This window comes from Capsicum annuum, chromosome 7 (assembly GCF_002878395.1).
Source record: "Capsicum annuum cultivar UCD-10X-F1 chromosome 7, UCD10Xv1.1, whole genome shotgun sequence".
NCBI classification, from domain to species: Eukaryota; Viridiplantae; Streptophyta; class Magnoliopsida; order Solanales; family Solanaceae; genus Capsicum; species Capsicum annuum.
Genome location: NC_061117.1, coordinates 223,683,812 through 223,697,866, shown reverse-complemented (window position 1 = coordinate 223,697,866; position 14,055 = coordinate 223,683,812). Strand labels below are relative to the sequence as shown.

The 14,055-nt window shown below is 33.6% G+C and overlaps 2 protein-coding genes across 2 annotated transcripts; one reads left to right on the top strand and one right to left on the bottom strand.

The window, feature by feature from the left end:
* The first annotated feature begins 9,142 nt into the window (after positions 1–9,142).
* Positions 9,143–13,634, top strand: LOC107856365 (agamous-like MADS-box protein AGL82). The gene is made up of 3 exons (XM_047393326.1): positions 9,143–10,073; positions 11,559–11,897; positions 12,053–13,634. Exons 1-2 carry the CDS (start codon positions 9,330–9,332, stop codon positions 11,625–11,627), a joined length of 813 nt encoding a protein of 270 aa, XP_047249282.1. The 5' UTR covers positions 9,143–9,329; the 3' UTR covers positions 11,628–11,897; positions 12,053–13,634.
* On the bottom strand, positions 11,640–13,529 carry LOC124885917. The gene is made up of 4 exons (XM_047394181.1): positions 13,455–13,529; positions 12,375–13,112; positions 11,743–12,333; positions 11,640–11,648 (listed from the first exon to the last, which is right to left on the bottom strand). Exons 1-4 carry the CDS (start codon positions 13,527–13,529, stop codon positions 11,640–11,642), a joined length of 1,413 nt encoding a protein of 470 aa, XP_047250137.1.
* Positions 13,635–14,055: the final 421 nt, after the last annotated feature.

Below are 14,055 nucleotides of genomic sequence, written 5' to 3'. Positions count from 1 at the left end.
TTCATGCTATCGTCGTACCAAAATTGGCCCATCCATGCCATTAATTTTAACAGTTGCTTTTTAGAAAACAGCTTTGCCACGTGGCAGCATATTAGAGGTCCACATCATTTTTTATTTTTTTATTTTTTTTAGATTTTTTTTTATCCATTAAAAAGAATTCACCCAACTTTTTGATCCATTAAAAATTAGTTTGATTTATGACGATTAGCTTAATAGTAGAGTCAAAATTTTCATTAAAAATTTTCAAAATAACATAAAAATATATATGAAGAAATAAATGAACATATATATATATATATACATTAATTTATTTTATACTCCCACACAAATATATACTCCCATGTTGATACGGGACAAACAAGAGGAACATGAAACAGCCATAAAACAGTCCAACACACCCTCCAAAACAGTCCACAAATCACAACAAACGTGGACCAAATGGAGACCTCACTCGGATTCGACAAATATAACAAGAATATAAGAAACAAAGGTGTATTTGACACCCAAAACAGCCACAAAACACAACAAAAACGTGATGAACAATATGACAACAAAAACAACCAGATTTGGATTCCACAATAACAAGATACAAAAAGGATAGTAAATTGACATACAATATTCACAAATCTAAGAACCCTAACAATGAGAAAGGACCCTAAGACAAATGAATAGAAACATCAAGTTCTTACTTAGACCAAGAGGGACTCATGAACCTCAAGACCTAAGTTTCCAAGCAAACAAACAACAAAAGTGATTCCACCCTCTTGTTGTTACCTAGTTCCAAGTTTCAGATTTGTCTCAAGGAAAGAGGACTTTGTCTTTCTATGTTATAAAATATTCATATTCATCAAAATATAATGAATGAATCCCTAGAAGGTTGTATTTATAGTGTATTACAAGAATAGTGTGAAATGTCCAAAATGACCCCTTAGTCAAAGTCTTCAAGTGGGCTCCCTTGGAGTGCATTGTATGGACTGATTTTGGAGCCTAGTTAGGCCTTCCTTTGCACTTCACGTGTACACTCCAAGTCTCGAATTCATTCACTCTCGCACTCACCCACCTCCGTGGTCGTACCCGTATCACATGTTATCTAACTTATCAAAAATATATTGGATTTACCTTTGTTTTTATATATGTCAACTGGCCTCAGACTATATTATACAAATTTCATGTCATTTTTATTTTGTTCTTTCTTCTTAGATATTTTATTTCATTAAAGTGAAAAGAACAATAAAATTTTGGAATTAATCAATTCATTGAATTAAGTATATAATGAAATGATAAAGACTATACATACATAATACTTGTGAGTTGTAACTTGCATGCATGACTTATATATTATTTTTATTCAATTTTTAATTAGGATTGGGCCACTAAAAATTAATTATATAAGGATATAAAACTATGACGTCTCACCAATTTTTATGTAACTATATCATTAAATCAAATTATAATTTAAGAAAAACATAATTGTAATTTAGAAAAATATTCTACCTCCAATGATTAATGTTGATTGTTAAATAATTAGTCTTAATATATGATTGTGTCAAAACACTAAATGACATATTAAAAAAGATGAAAGGGAGCAGTATAGTGAGTGTTTGAGAGAACAGTGTCCCACGTGAAAAGTAAAAAAGAAATGAAATTATTTATAAAATATCGGATATTTAAGGTCTCTTGAAAAAAAAATGTCAATTTGATTCAAAGCAAATGATATCTTACAATATTAAAAGTATTTTATCGTAATTAATTAGCACAATAATTAATATCAACGCCGTTGTACTGAAATTTTTGCAGGATGGGTATGAGGATGATAGAGTGACGGCATGTGTAACGTCCCGTAAAAGCCGTACATGTGTTACTTTACAATGGCTAGCACTAAGAGTAAGAAACTTGAAATTTTCTAAGTGTAATGAGGGCTTAGAGTCATTTTAGCTGGCAACCTTCGGGATACAACTTTTCAACCTTTCTGACGTTCGTTTTTAGATTTTCTTGTTGCGTTGCGATGGGGCAAGGTTGTAGAACATCTCAGGGGAGTTTCAAAATTTTTGGACATCGTTCAGGGCATGTTTGATTTCCAAAACAATAGCATCATGCGATAAGCATGCGCCGCATGCTCCATCGCATGGTGGCAGCATGTGATATAGCATGCATCGCATACTCCACTGTGGTGGGAAATAGCATGCGAAGCATGGTCTGCTGCACGCCTGGGGATTTTTCAGCTTTTAAGTTCCGTCTCATTAAGGGTGTTTTGGTAATTTTTCACTCTCCTATCAACGTAAACACGGGATTAAACTCCCAAAAACCCATATCATTCATATTTTCATCAAAATTTCTCAAGAACCCTCATAAGGATTTCAAAATAAAAATCCAAACAGATCAAGATTCGACCGTGGGTTTCCAAAACTGATTTCATATTCAGAATCCCCAGATCGTGGGCTTCAATAAACATTTTTTTTCTTCCAAAACAGAGGTACGTGGGGTTATCTCAAAAATCTCATGGGCTTTAAAATTCATGTTTTCAAAATGGGGGGTTTTGAAATTATGAATACGATTTTGTTTTAAACGTTTTATGATATTGATTTGGTCTTTAGACCTATTCTCAAAGTGTTTTGATATATGATATATGTATATGCATGTATTCCAAAAAGGATGTTAACTTGAGAGCATGAATTATATGAAATCCCTCTCTTGATATGATTTTGTTTTATATTTTCATATGATGTGAACTGTTTGAAATCATATTGAAAGGCATGACATAAAATGTTTTGAGCATTGTTATGATTTGGGCATGATTTTGACTTATCATGAGAGGACAGTAAATTGAAATATGTTGAATAAAATGGTTGCATGAGAGAATGATATGACATTGATGGCTTGCAAGTCGGGTATGACGATACCCTACAGAATATGACATGTGATTGAATCAGATGAAAGTTGAGTGCATTGATTTTTCATAAGATAGGTGGATGCCCGAAGAAGGCGTTTGAGTGTAAGGGCTCATTGCTAGAAACCATGTTTGCCGACATGGGAATTTGGTACCCTGCTTTGTGATCTTGCGTACCTGACTTTATGTCATTCCCAAATTGTGATTATGGTTAGGAGCCCAGCTTTGTGATCCTGTGCACTACCATTGGGTCGAGACACGCTGCTGTGTGATCTTGTGTGTCTTTCCCTCACTTATACTCTAATCTCGACGACAACCGAGGTTTGACAGTTAGTGTAAATGTTATATGTAGGGTATTCCACCTAGCTCAGCTGCATTACATTGATGTTGAAAACAATTACACTGCGCCCATGTGTTTTCAAATGATTTGGTATGAAACTGTTTATAATGGCTCTCAACTATATTTTGTAAGAATATTATATTTTGTTTTGATATCTCTGCGTACCAGCATTTTTGTATTGATCCCCTTCCTCCCAGGTTCAGAGGCGAAGTCTAGGGGTCCAGAAAATCAGTAGATTCCTCAAACAGAGTTGCAGAGTCACGTGGTGAGCCTTCGATATTTTGGAAGGCCTGATATCTGGCAGTTTCATTTATCATTTATTAGTTTTGGATCTACTGGGGGCCTTGTCCCGGTTTTCAGATAGACATTTGTTTCAGTCATGTAGTAGAGATTTCGAAGAAGTTATAGAGATGTTGTTTGATATTGTGGGACATTATTCCCTATTATTGCTTTCATATGACTCTTGACCATGTTTTCGTAATATTATTTTATCTTCCGCATTTCTTTATCATGTGAATTATGTGCATGATTACCAGACAGATAGGGGTGTTTCGAGCCTTCATGGTTTGGGATACTCGTCATAGTCAGGGCCCCGGTTCCGGTCGTGACAGCATGAGACGTATTGTCTTATTGTCTTTGCTTGTCTATGGATCAATTTACTATATTTGACCATAATTTTAAGCCGCATACAACCAAAAAAAAATCGATGAGCTTGGTAACTCTAAATACTCGGATGATATGAGGCAATACACAAATAATCTCAAAATTAACTTATTAACAGTAATTAATCAAGTAAAACTTAGTTCAAAGGGAGATGATCATATTATTGATCCGTATTGTGAACAGAGTCACACGTGAAAGCCAGAAAAGAAAAAAAAAACTATTGATATGGGGCAATCTACAAATAATCTCAAATTTTAAAAGCATAGATCAAACTAATTTTTAATGGATCAAAAAGTTGGGTGGATTCTTTTTAATGCATCAAAAAAAAAGTTTAAAAAAAATTTTTTAAATGATGTGGACCTCTAATATGCCGCCACGTGGCAAAGCTATTTTCTAAAAATCACCTGTTAAAAGTAATGGCATGGATGAGCCAGTTTTGTAACAGCGATGACATGAATGAGCCGAACTTTTAACGGATGACATAAATGAGTCATTTCTGTTAGTTCAGTGGCATATTTGAGCTTTTTCCCATCTATAATCTTTATCTATATCTATATCTATAATCTATAATCTATAATATATTAAAAGTGTGAAGGGTATTAGAAATGTTGTTTGAACTTTTTGTCCTTCATTAAAATTTTTTGACTTTAGACAAAATTGTCTTATCACTATTTTTTTTAATATTTAAGAATTAAAAATTATTTAAATAATATATTTATAGTAAAACCTTTTCTTATTAGAAGTCATCATAATTTTACTACTTTATACTAATTTAAGAGTAGAAAATTAATTGAATATATTTATGGTAAAGCATTTCCCTATTAGAAATCATCAAAATTAATGACAACTAATACTTTTTCCATTAGTTTAAAGATTTCGAATCAACTAAATTTGATTTTAAGAAGATTTGAAAAATCTAGAAATAAATATAAAACCACTAAAATAAGAAAAGTTTAACAAATACCATATTTTTAAAAGTTTAAGTACGTAAAAAGAATGTAATCAATGATTTAGTAATAAAAATGTAATCAATGATTTTGTAAAGATTTAACTTTAAAAATAAAGAAAGAATTTAAATATAAACAAAAAGAAAAATAATCATAACACAAATATAATTCAAATTGATATGTCTGTTTTAGCATGTGGCAACAAGCTAAAGTGATGTTCAATCAACCATTTGGAACTTCTTGTGGTAAATATATATGGACCCTGAAAGTACGTCCGGATTAGTCGAGGCTCTAATGCGGGCACCGGACATCGGATGGGAAATCGAAAAAAATATATGCGTATATGTTTATATTTACATTATTATATTAAAGTGTGAAAGATTTTTGAAAAGTGATTTGAACTTTTACGCTTTATTAAAATCTCGCAATCGATAAAATCATTTAATTTTAAATAATCAAGTGTTACATGTGCGGTTAGACTAGTATTATAAAACACGTTAATTTATTTACATGGATATAATCTACTCCTACAATATTTTGAATTTCTTTTACTCGTTAGGGAATCAATCCTCTTTAGTAACCAAAATCCCTATTGGTTTTAAAAAAAAAAAAAAAAAATTCATTGTCCTAATAAATTTGGAAAAGAAAAATATATTGTCCTACGACTGGGAAAACGTTGTTCTTCTAAGTTAGGTACTATTCTATTTATTCGTAAAGCATTGTACGCACTCTCTCTCCGTCTCAATAAAATTAGTGATCTAAAGCCAAATTTTAATATGAGGCCTTAAATATATGCACATAACAAAAGTATTATCAATAATTTAGAGTTTTTTTTTTTAATTCTTATGTACTACTTTTTTTAGTGTAGTATTCTTAGAACAAAGTAATATTATTATTTATAAAAGTAATGACTAATTTTAATTAATAAGATATTAGGCATTTGTTTGCAATACATTACCTTGAATATTATTGTAAAAACTTTATTTATTAATATCAAGATTTGATAAAAAGTTCTAAAATACCTATATAATATATTAAAAGTGTGAAGACCTTTAGAAAAGTGATTTGAACTTTTTGTTCTTCATTAGAAAACTCCACAATAGACAAAACTATCATTTACCATTTTCCTAAATTATTATTTAATTATTTTGTAATACTTTAGGTGTCCTATTAAAAATTGGTTATTAATCTTTCTTTATTTAAACCTACTTAAAAATACTATTGATTTTTAATTATTAATTCACCTTCCTTATTTTTTAATGTTAGCATCCAAGTAATTGTATGAATCCGTCTCTTTACTTTTCTATTTAATTTCTATTTTATTTTCTTTGCACTTTAAAATTCTTTTTATCAGCTATTGATTGTTCGTTGCTTTTAAATGTTGGTTTGATTGTCTAAATATGTGATTTTTAACACGTGCTTTGTCATATTTTGAGATTCTATCCTTAATTTTTGAGATTCTATCATAATTTATGTTTGATAGGCTGTGACTTGTGACCTCGCCCGAAGAATGTGGTAAGGATAAAAATTTCAATTCAAACTCTAAGCTTCAAAAGAACAAAGATAATTGAGGTATAACTTCTATCTTCTTCTTCATTTTTTTTAAGAGAATTTTTGGTTTTATTAATTAAAAAAACAGCATCACAAGGGCCAATTGGCCCAACTATACAACTAATAAAGAAAAGAGTAACTTACATAAATCCCGGATAGTTTCATCAATATTACATAAAATCCCGGATAGTTTGCTAATTACATCTTATCCGGAATTTAGAATTGTGATACATATGTTAAGCAGTGATACATATGGACTAGTGATACATATTTATATGTATCACTAGTATATACATATGTATACAGTAGTGATACATATAGCATATGTATCACTAGTAAATATGAATCCGGGATTTTATGTAATTTTTAAAACATTAAGGGATATTGTGTAATGTGGTGTCTTAAATATGGGATTTGTGTAATTTTTCCTAAAGAAAAAGTGAAACTGGCAGCCCAATTCTGCCCCAAACCCGTCCCATCTATTCTTATTACATGTAGATATTGAAAAACTGAAGCATCCGCCTCATCTGCCCCTTCATCCCTTAATTGATGAAACTTTTAAATATGGGCTCTGTAATTTGTCGCTGTTAATGATCTTTCTTCCTTGTGATTCCATGTTGTTGAAGCTTGCATATGAACAATCTCCTGAATTTATTGCATGATTAGCTAAGTAATCTGCCAATTTGTTCCCTTCCCTGTATATGTGCTGAAAGATTGTACGTATCCCTTGAATGTTATTCTTTATCTCCTCCACAATATGAATTATGTTCCATGGGCATTTCCATTCACCTAACGACACCTTCTTAAGAAATAAAGAATCTGTTTGGAAAATAACTTGCTCAAAACCTGAGTGCTTTCAATGTTTAGTTGCATGTAAGATTGCTAAAAGTTCCGCCATTGTGTTTGTTGTATCTTCTATATTAGCTGCTTCAGCATAAACTAGATCTCCATCTTCATCCCTGAGAGTAAAAGCATAGGAGCTTAAACCCGGATTTCCCCTAGAGGAGCCTTTAGTATTATACTTCAGCCAACCTCTCGGGGGAAATTAGTTCCCGTATGACCCTTTTTATCCTTATACCTACTCTGTAACTTTCCTATTGCTGTAATACATCTGGCCAGCTTCCTTTAAATTTACATTTTGGATTTCTGACCTTCAGAAGCATATGTAATGTATGCATCACATTGTGAATGACCCTCTGGATGCTTGTAGTCTTGCCATCATGCTTACTCTTGTTCCTTCTTCTCCACAATTCCCAAACTATAATGCTTGGTAGTGCCTTACAGTAAGGTTTGAGCTGGCTTTTAACTTGTGCTCCCCTCCAAAACATTAATTAATAACTTGTCTCAGTGAAAGTCCTGCTATATTCAGACCTGCAAAGGAACACAAGTAGGACCAAGTCCCGTTAGCGGTATAACTTTTCAGGAAGACATGAGTCATGGTCTCCTGATGGGGGTTATGACAGCACCAACATCTCGAGGGTCCTTCAAATCCCCATCTCCGCACCCTATCATCCACTGCAATCTTAAATTTCCATAATCTCCACATCAAAAGAGATATTTTGAAAGGGAGTACTTGAATCCACATCCCTTTATAAATTCTATTATTCTCCTCTTTGTATCGCACATACTCCCATGCTGATTTAACAGTAAATTCCCCTTTAGCATGAATCAGCCAGTATGGTGTATCAGTGAAAAAACCCGCTGCTGATGGTTTAATGTTACATATGATTTATTATTTTTGAAAGTTAGATGATCTATCTACATTTATTATTTAGGAGGAATAATTTTTTTGATCAATCATATGTGGGTCAATTGATTAGTCACAAAGAAATTAAGGTTAAATGCTTTTTATATGCATCATGATGTTATTGTAAGTGTATCATTAAATATTTAAATTTAATTATGTACGTTCTTTTATTAAGGAAATATACAATATTGATTTTGAGTAATTGAAGAAAGTAAAAAGTTTGTCCATGTACGATCATTAGCTGTAGCAAGGTAAAGGAGTGTTGTTGTACAAAATCAAAAGATAATAATATATTCTTACAAAGTATTTTTTTAATTTGTGTTTTCTTTGTTTTATGATTTTTCTCTCCCTTTCTATTATATTTTATATTATGAATATTAGTCTCAACCCAAAATTGGTTCGTAGATTACTAATAATATTTACATTTTAATTTAATATGACGTATATGTACAACAATGCTCCTTTGTGGCTTAATTTTCCTCTAAATCTTTTTCTTTGATGAGCAAAAAATTTTTAATTCATTAAATTTTTTATTTTATGTATAGTTTTATTGATTAAGATGAAACACTTTTAGTGTCAAATTATATCTTTTAAATAGATACAACATTTATTGCAACTTAATTGCTATTTTTTAATAATTTTATTCCTTTATATATAATTATATTTATCAACACGAGACACGCGTGCAAAACACGTATACTTGACTAGTTTTTAATAAACAATAGATAGTTGTTCTTTCTTTTTTCATTAGTTTAAAGTTGTACCTTTTATATTTTTCAATCTTTAATATTATTTGGAGTGAAATTAAAATCATAAAATTTATATTAAATTTTTTGGACCTCAAAATTTTGGGAGCCTAAAGCAAATTTACTAGAGCCACCCCTGTGACCATAAATAATCCTATTGGTTTTTCTAAAAAAGAAAAAAATAAATCATTGTCCTATTAGTTTTTTAAAAAAATAAAAATAAATCATTGTCCTAATAAATTTGGAAAAGAAAAATTTATTGTCCTTGTACTACTGGGAGAAGTTATTCTACTACTAGTGGGAGAAGTTATTCTACTATTTGGAAATCTATAAATTGGGGGATTTGTAGGGGGTGGGACGCACTCTCTCCTTCTTCTTGGAGAATTAGACTTGTTCTGGTTAAGAGTGGTGGGTTTGGGCCTTGGTCCATCCCACCAAAATCCTCGATATGGGAAGAGCAAAAATCAACATGGAGCTTATTCAAGATCATAAGAATAGGAAGTCAACTTTCGTGATGCGAAAGGCTAGCTTAATCAAGAAAATCTCAGAGCTAGCGATACTTTGTGGCATCAAAGCCTGCATGATCATATACGGCGGAATTGATGATCAAGTTGTTCCTCAACACGATCAAATATGGCCGAATGATCCAAAAGAAGTTGAAGAGCTAATAAATCTCTACAAAAATCAACCACTCGAAGGCCGGAGCAAAAGGGCTAAGTCCTTGTCCAACTTCTTTGAAAATCAAAAGAAGAAAAAAGCTGAGATCAAAGAGGAGAAGTACCCTACTTGGTATTCAAGATTCGACTATTTATCGGAAAAAGAATTGCGAAATCTTGCTCGCGTTCTTGAGAAAAGGATAGATGATGCAAAAGGAAAAGTCGAATTCTTGAAGAGCGCGAATATTGGAAGCTCCTCGTTACTTTCGCATCAAGAAATACAGGACTACACCGAGCTCATGAACAACAACTACTACAACTTGATGAACCAAACTACTTATCCGTGGCCTTCTATCAACTACAAGAACTTTTTTCAAGAAAATATTCCAAGTGGTGTGATTTCAATGGGCGCGAAGATGGAGATTCAACCTCTTACTATTGATGATTATCAATTTGACGATGCAGATTATTCTATGAAGATTGAGGCAGAAAACTGGTTAGCGAATAATGGAATTGGTACAAGTTCTACAATAATGGTATACCCTATAATATACAATGCCTCTACATGACATGCCTTATGAATTCCAGTAGATCATCATATTAGAAACTCATTTTTGCATGTAACGTAGGAATTCTTCTTTTTTTTTTTACAAATAAATTGCTCGTTTAATTATAATTCAGCCCAACCCGCTCATTTATTGCCTATACTTGTGGATTCACGATTTTAACTTTTTTTTAAAAAACATGTGTGTAAAAAATTGTTTTACTACTGTAGGGAGGGCATTGATTTTAACTTAAAAGTGTGTTATGAGGATTAAAGTGTGTGAACAAGCTTAGTCCTTACAAGTTGGTTAGATTCTTCATGTGTGCTTTCAAAAGATCCCAAGTGTAGGATGAGTGACCGTTGAGGAGCGTATTACTAGGAAGGTTGGAACTTATCCGCTATCCTTAACTAGAGTCTCGAGTTCAAGTCCTGAAAATATAGATGGAACCTTCTTGGTAAGTAGTGTTTTATCCCGCCTTAGTGCAACTAGCTGGCGTGAATCCAGATCCGTTTAGCCAGTGTGTTAGGGATATCGGATAGCTAAATCAAAAATAAAAATTGTGTTGGAGTAGTATGCTCCTGTTTACTGTTTCTCCTATAATCAACACTAATTCTTGGCACAAATAGTCTGCAATCTTTTCATTAACAATTACTCTATCTACAGTCGTCCTAGTTGCATTACAACTGTTATGGTTGTCGAATGGTCCTCCTCTCCACCTAGGCCAAAGATAGGGCGTCGCGTCAGGCAAGCCCGATTGGATTTTTCACTGAATTATATTATGTAATGGTTTCTTCCATATTCCAAAATCACCTATCAAGAATATCTTCAAGTGGAAAATAATTTTATGAGTGAATCTTGAAATGGAGCATTTTAATCTCTGACTCAATTTCAAACAAGTTGGAGTCGGCTATATGAATTCGAACGACCATGTTTCTCCATTTAAATTCTCAGGCTATGCCAAATGATCCTGCAAAGTAGCTCCATACATAAAGTGTTTTTTTTTTTTGGTCGAGGCTGTCTGCAATAAGTACACTTTGAGACAAGGCCAGAATTCAATATTATCTCATCTGCTGGCTAGGAGATGTGCGCATTATTCACATGAGTTGTACTATTCGACAAATTAAGTTGGTTCTTGGGAGAGTTCCTTGCGATTAAACTAATTACTTGACCTTCACGATCATAGCAAGTTGAGCCACTAGTAATATAGCAGGATTTGAATTTCAAATGGAAACAAAATTGTGACAGATGAACTCGCAGGAGGACACTGTAACCTTAACATTGCGTTCACAACAGACACAAACAAAAGACTTAGCTAGAGAAGCATCAGAAATATAGTTTAGCTTTATCTTGTTTTCACCTTGTCCTAAATCTTGGAATTGATGTTTTCAAGGTTTCTGATCCTCATCTCAAGTTTATGAATATCGATCATTCCAAATCGCCTGCTCCCTTTCTCATGCTTGTTAATGTTTCCATCAGTTGTGCTGGTACAGATTGCTGTCACCTTTGGTGCTTCGGCTGAAGCTTTGCTCTTTTGCAAAGTTTTAGCAGGACTAGTACTCAAAAATTCTGCATTGGGACCATCACATGCATGTTCGATTCTATCAGGCAAGTTGAGCTTGCAGCTACCTTTGTCATTGTTATTCTTCCTCTCTAGTGGCACCATTTCCTTAACTGCATATGGCCCATCTCCATCTTCATCTGGCTTTCCATTTGAACCGTCAGTGTTTTCGCTTATTGGATTGGATTCCGTTAGAGTCTCCCTTTCTCTGGCAGTTCCAACATTAGAAGTTGAAGAAGCTTGGCTTTGGTTGCTAGGTATAGTAATTTCTTTCTTCATGAGCTTCCTCCTGCATAAAGATTCTGCAATCAGTATATTGTCGTCGTCATCTGATGATTCTAAAACTCTCATTTCACAATCTGGACTATTACCATCTTCTCTAACCTTATCACATTTCTGCAAAAATTCACAGGATACAAAGGCGTTCATCTTATCATGAGTTCTAGACAGCTTTCCCTTTACTACATGCTGATCTGCATCCTCAGGTGCAACATTTTGGTCCTTCCACCAATCCAAGTATCGTCTGCTGACATCTGACTCTATGAACCTAGAAGGTATATAGAGCTTGACATCTTTAATTGGTCTGTTATAATTGGTCCAAGCAATTTTTGGGGTATGATCACCAGCAAGATTCACACAACCGGGCGCATCTTGATCAAATCCGAACTGCATTGATACTCTATGTGGATTATACTGTTCAACACAATCCATTCCAACAGTTCAGAAGCTCGAACAAGTCGAGCAAAAATCAAGATTTCACTTCCCATCTTTTGTCCAACCACCACATATTCATCTCTTTCCTTGTAAAATTTGTTGATGTCCCAATTCTTCACAATATCAACAGCATAAGGACGCCACAGAAAATGTTCTGATGCAGAATCTATTTCGCTCCTCGGATCCACACAATTTAGCTTTTTCACCTTATGCCATCTAGCTACCCTTGGCTCCCCGGTGTAGATGACAGTACTAGGCTTAGGCTGCAAACTGGTAAATCTCTCCCAAGCCCATAGCTGAACAAAATGAAGTGGAGCACGAAGGATAAGATCCGAATCATCTTCTACACATCTAGAATAACTACTTTTTTCAGCGTTCTTAGACGAAGATACAATCAGCTGTTTAAGCAAGTTGAGATCCCTATTAATACTAGCAAGAACAGCAGGGGAAAGTGCTATTGGAACTCCTTGAGATAGAAAAATTGCAATAGGGAAAAGAGCTCTGTCAACACACTGATAAATTCTACAAGGAAGCACATACCTTGACAACCAAAGGGTCAAAAATGCAACATGCTCCAAATTGTCACCTCTTCCTGCAAAATGTTCCATCCAGGGATGGGGAGATACGTTCTTATCACTCTCCTTAACAACTTTGTAAGCCTCACAAAGATTTTTTTCAACTTCAACAGAATCATTGTTCTTAACAGGTTCCAACACACATTGTCCCAAAACAGAATAACCACCCAAAACTACTATATCCTACAAAGAAACAGTCCCTTCTCCCCATGGAAAAATGAATGTATTAGTCTCCATACACCATCTCTCAGTTAAAGCAAAAATCAAATCATTGTGCCTATAAATCTTGAATGTTGAAGCTATAATAGCTTCAAAGACTCCAGCTTTCTTCCATACCTCTTGGTGTAAAGGCTTTAACTCACTCACCCATTTAGACCATCCCCTCATGTATGAAGGACCACCCCTAAACTTAACCTTTAGTGAAGAACAAGAAGAAAGTTTGGATCTTGAAGGGAGAAAAGGGAGTTTCTTGGTAGAGGGTATTGTTGGTTTAAAAAAATGGGCAACTCTAAAAATGGGTTTTACTTGTTCATCAACAAGTGAAACCATTAGCTCCTCTCTTTCTTCCATGATGTTTGAATCATCTAAAGCATCCACCATTCTTGACAAGTATCAAGTTCTTGAAAAAAAAAATTCTTTCTGTTTTCAAGAATGTAGTAAAACAAAACAACCCAAATAAGAAAAGATAGTGTTAAGAATTCGTGCCCAACTGATTTTCTTATTTTCGCCTAACTTTTGCTTATCGATGGAACGTGTTGCCTGACGTGTTTCAAGGAAGCAGTAAACAGAAAGTAAAGAACACAATGATTTTTACGTGGAAAACACCCGGCTCAAAAGGTGTAAAAAACCACGACCTGCACCTCTACAGGATTTAACCCCAACTTCACTAAAAAACTCTGAGCCTCAACAACGACTGATTACAAAACTCTTGTAACCAACAAATAGGAATTATAAACTCTAATCCCTATAACTCAACAACTAGGAATTATAAACTCTAATTCCTAACTACACACACCTCCCAAGGTATGTGTTCCCAAAGTCTCTGAGTTTTATCCAACTCGAATACTAGCTCCTAATTCAGTTTATAACACACTGAAATTAATATTACATAAATAGGTCAAACACA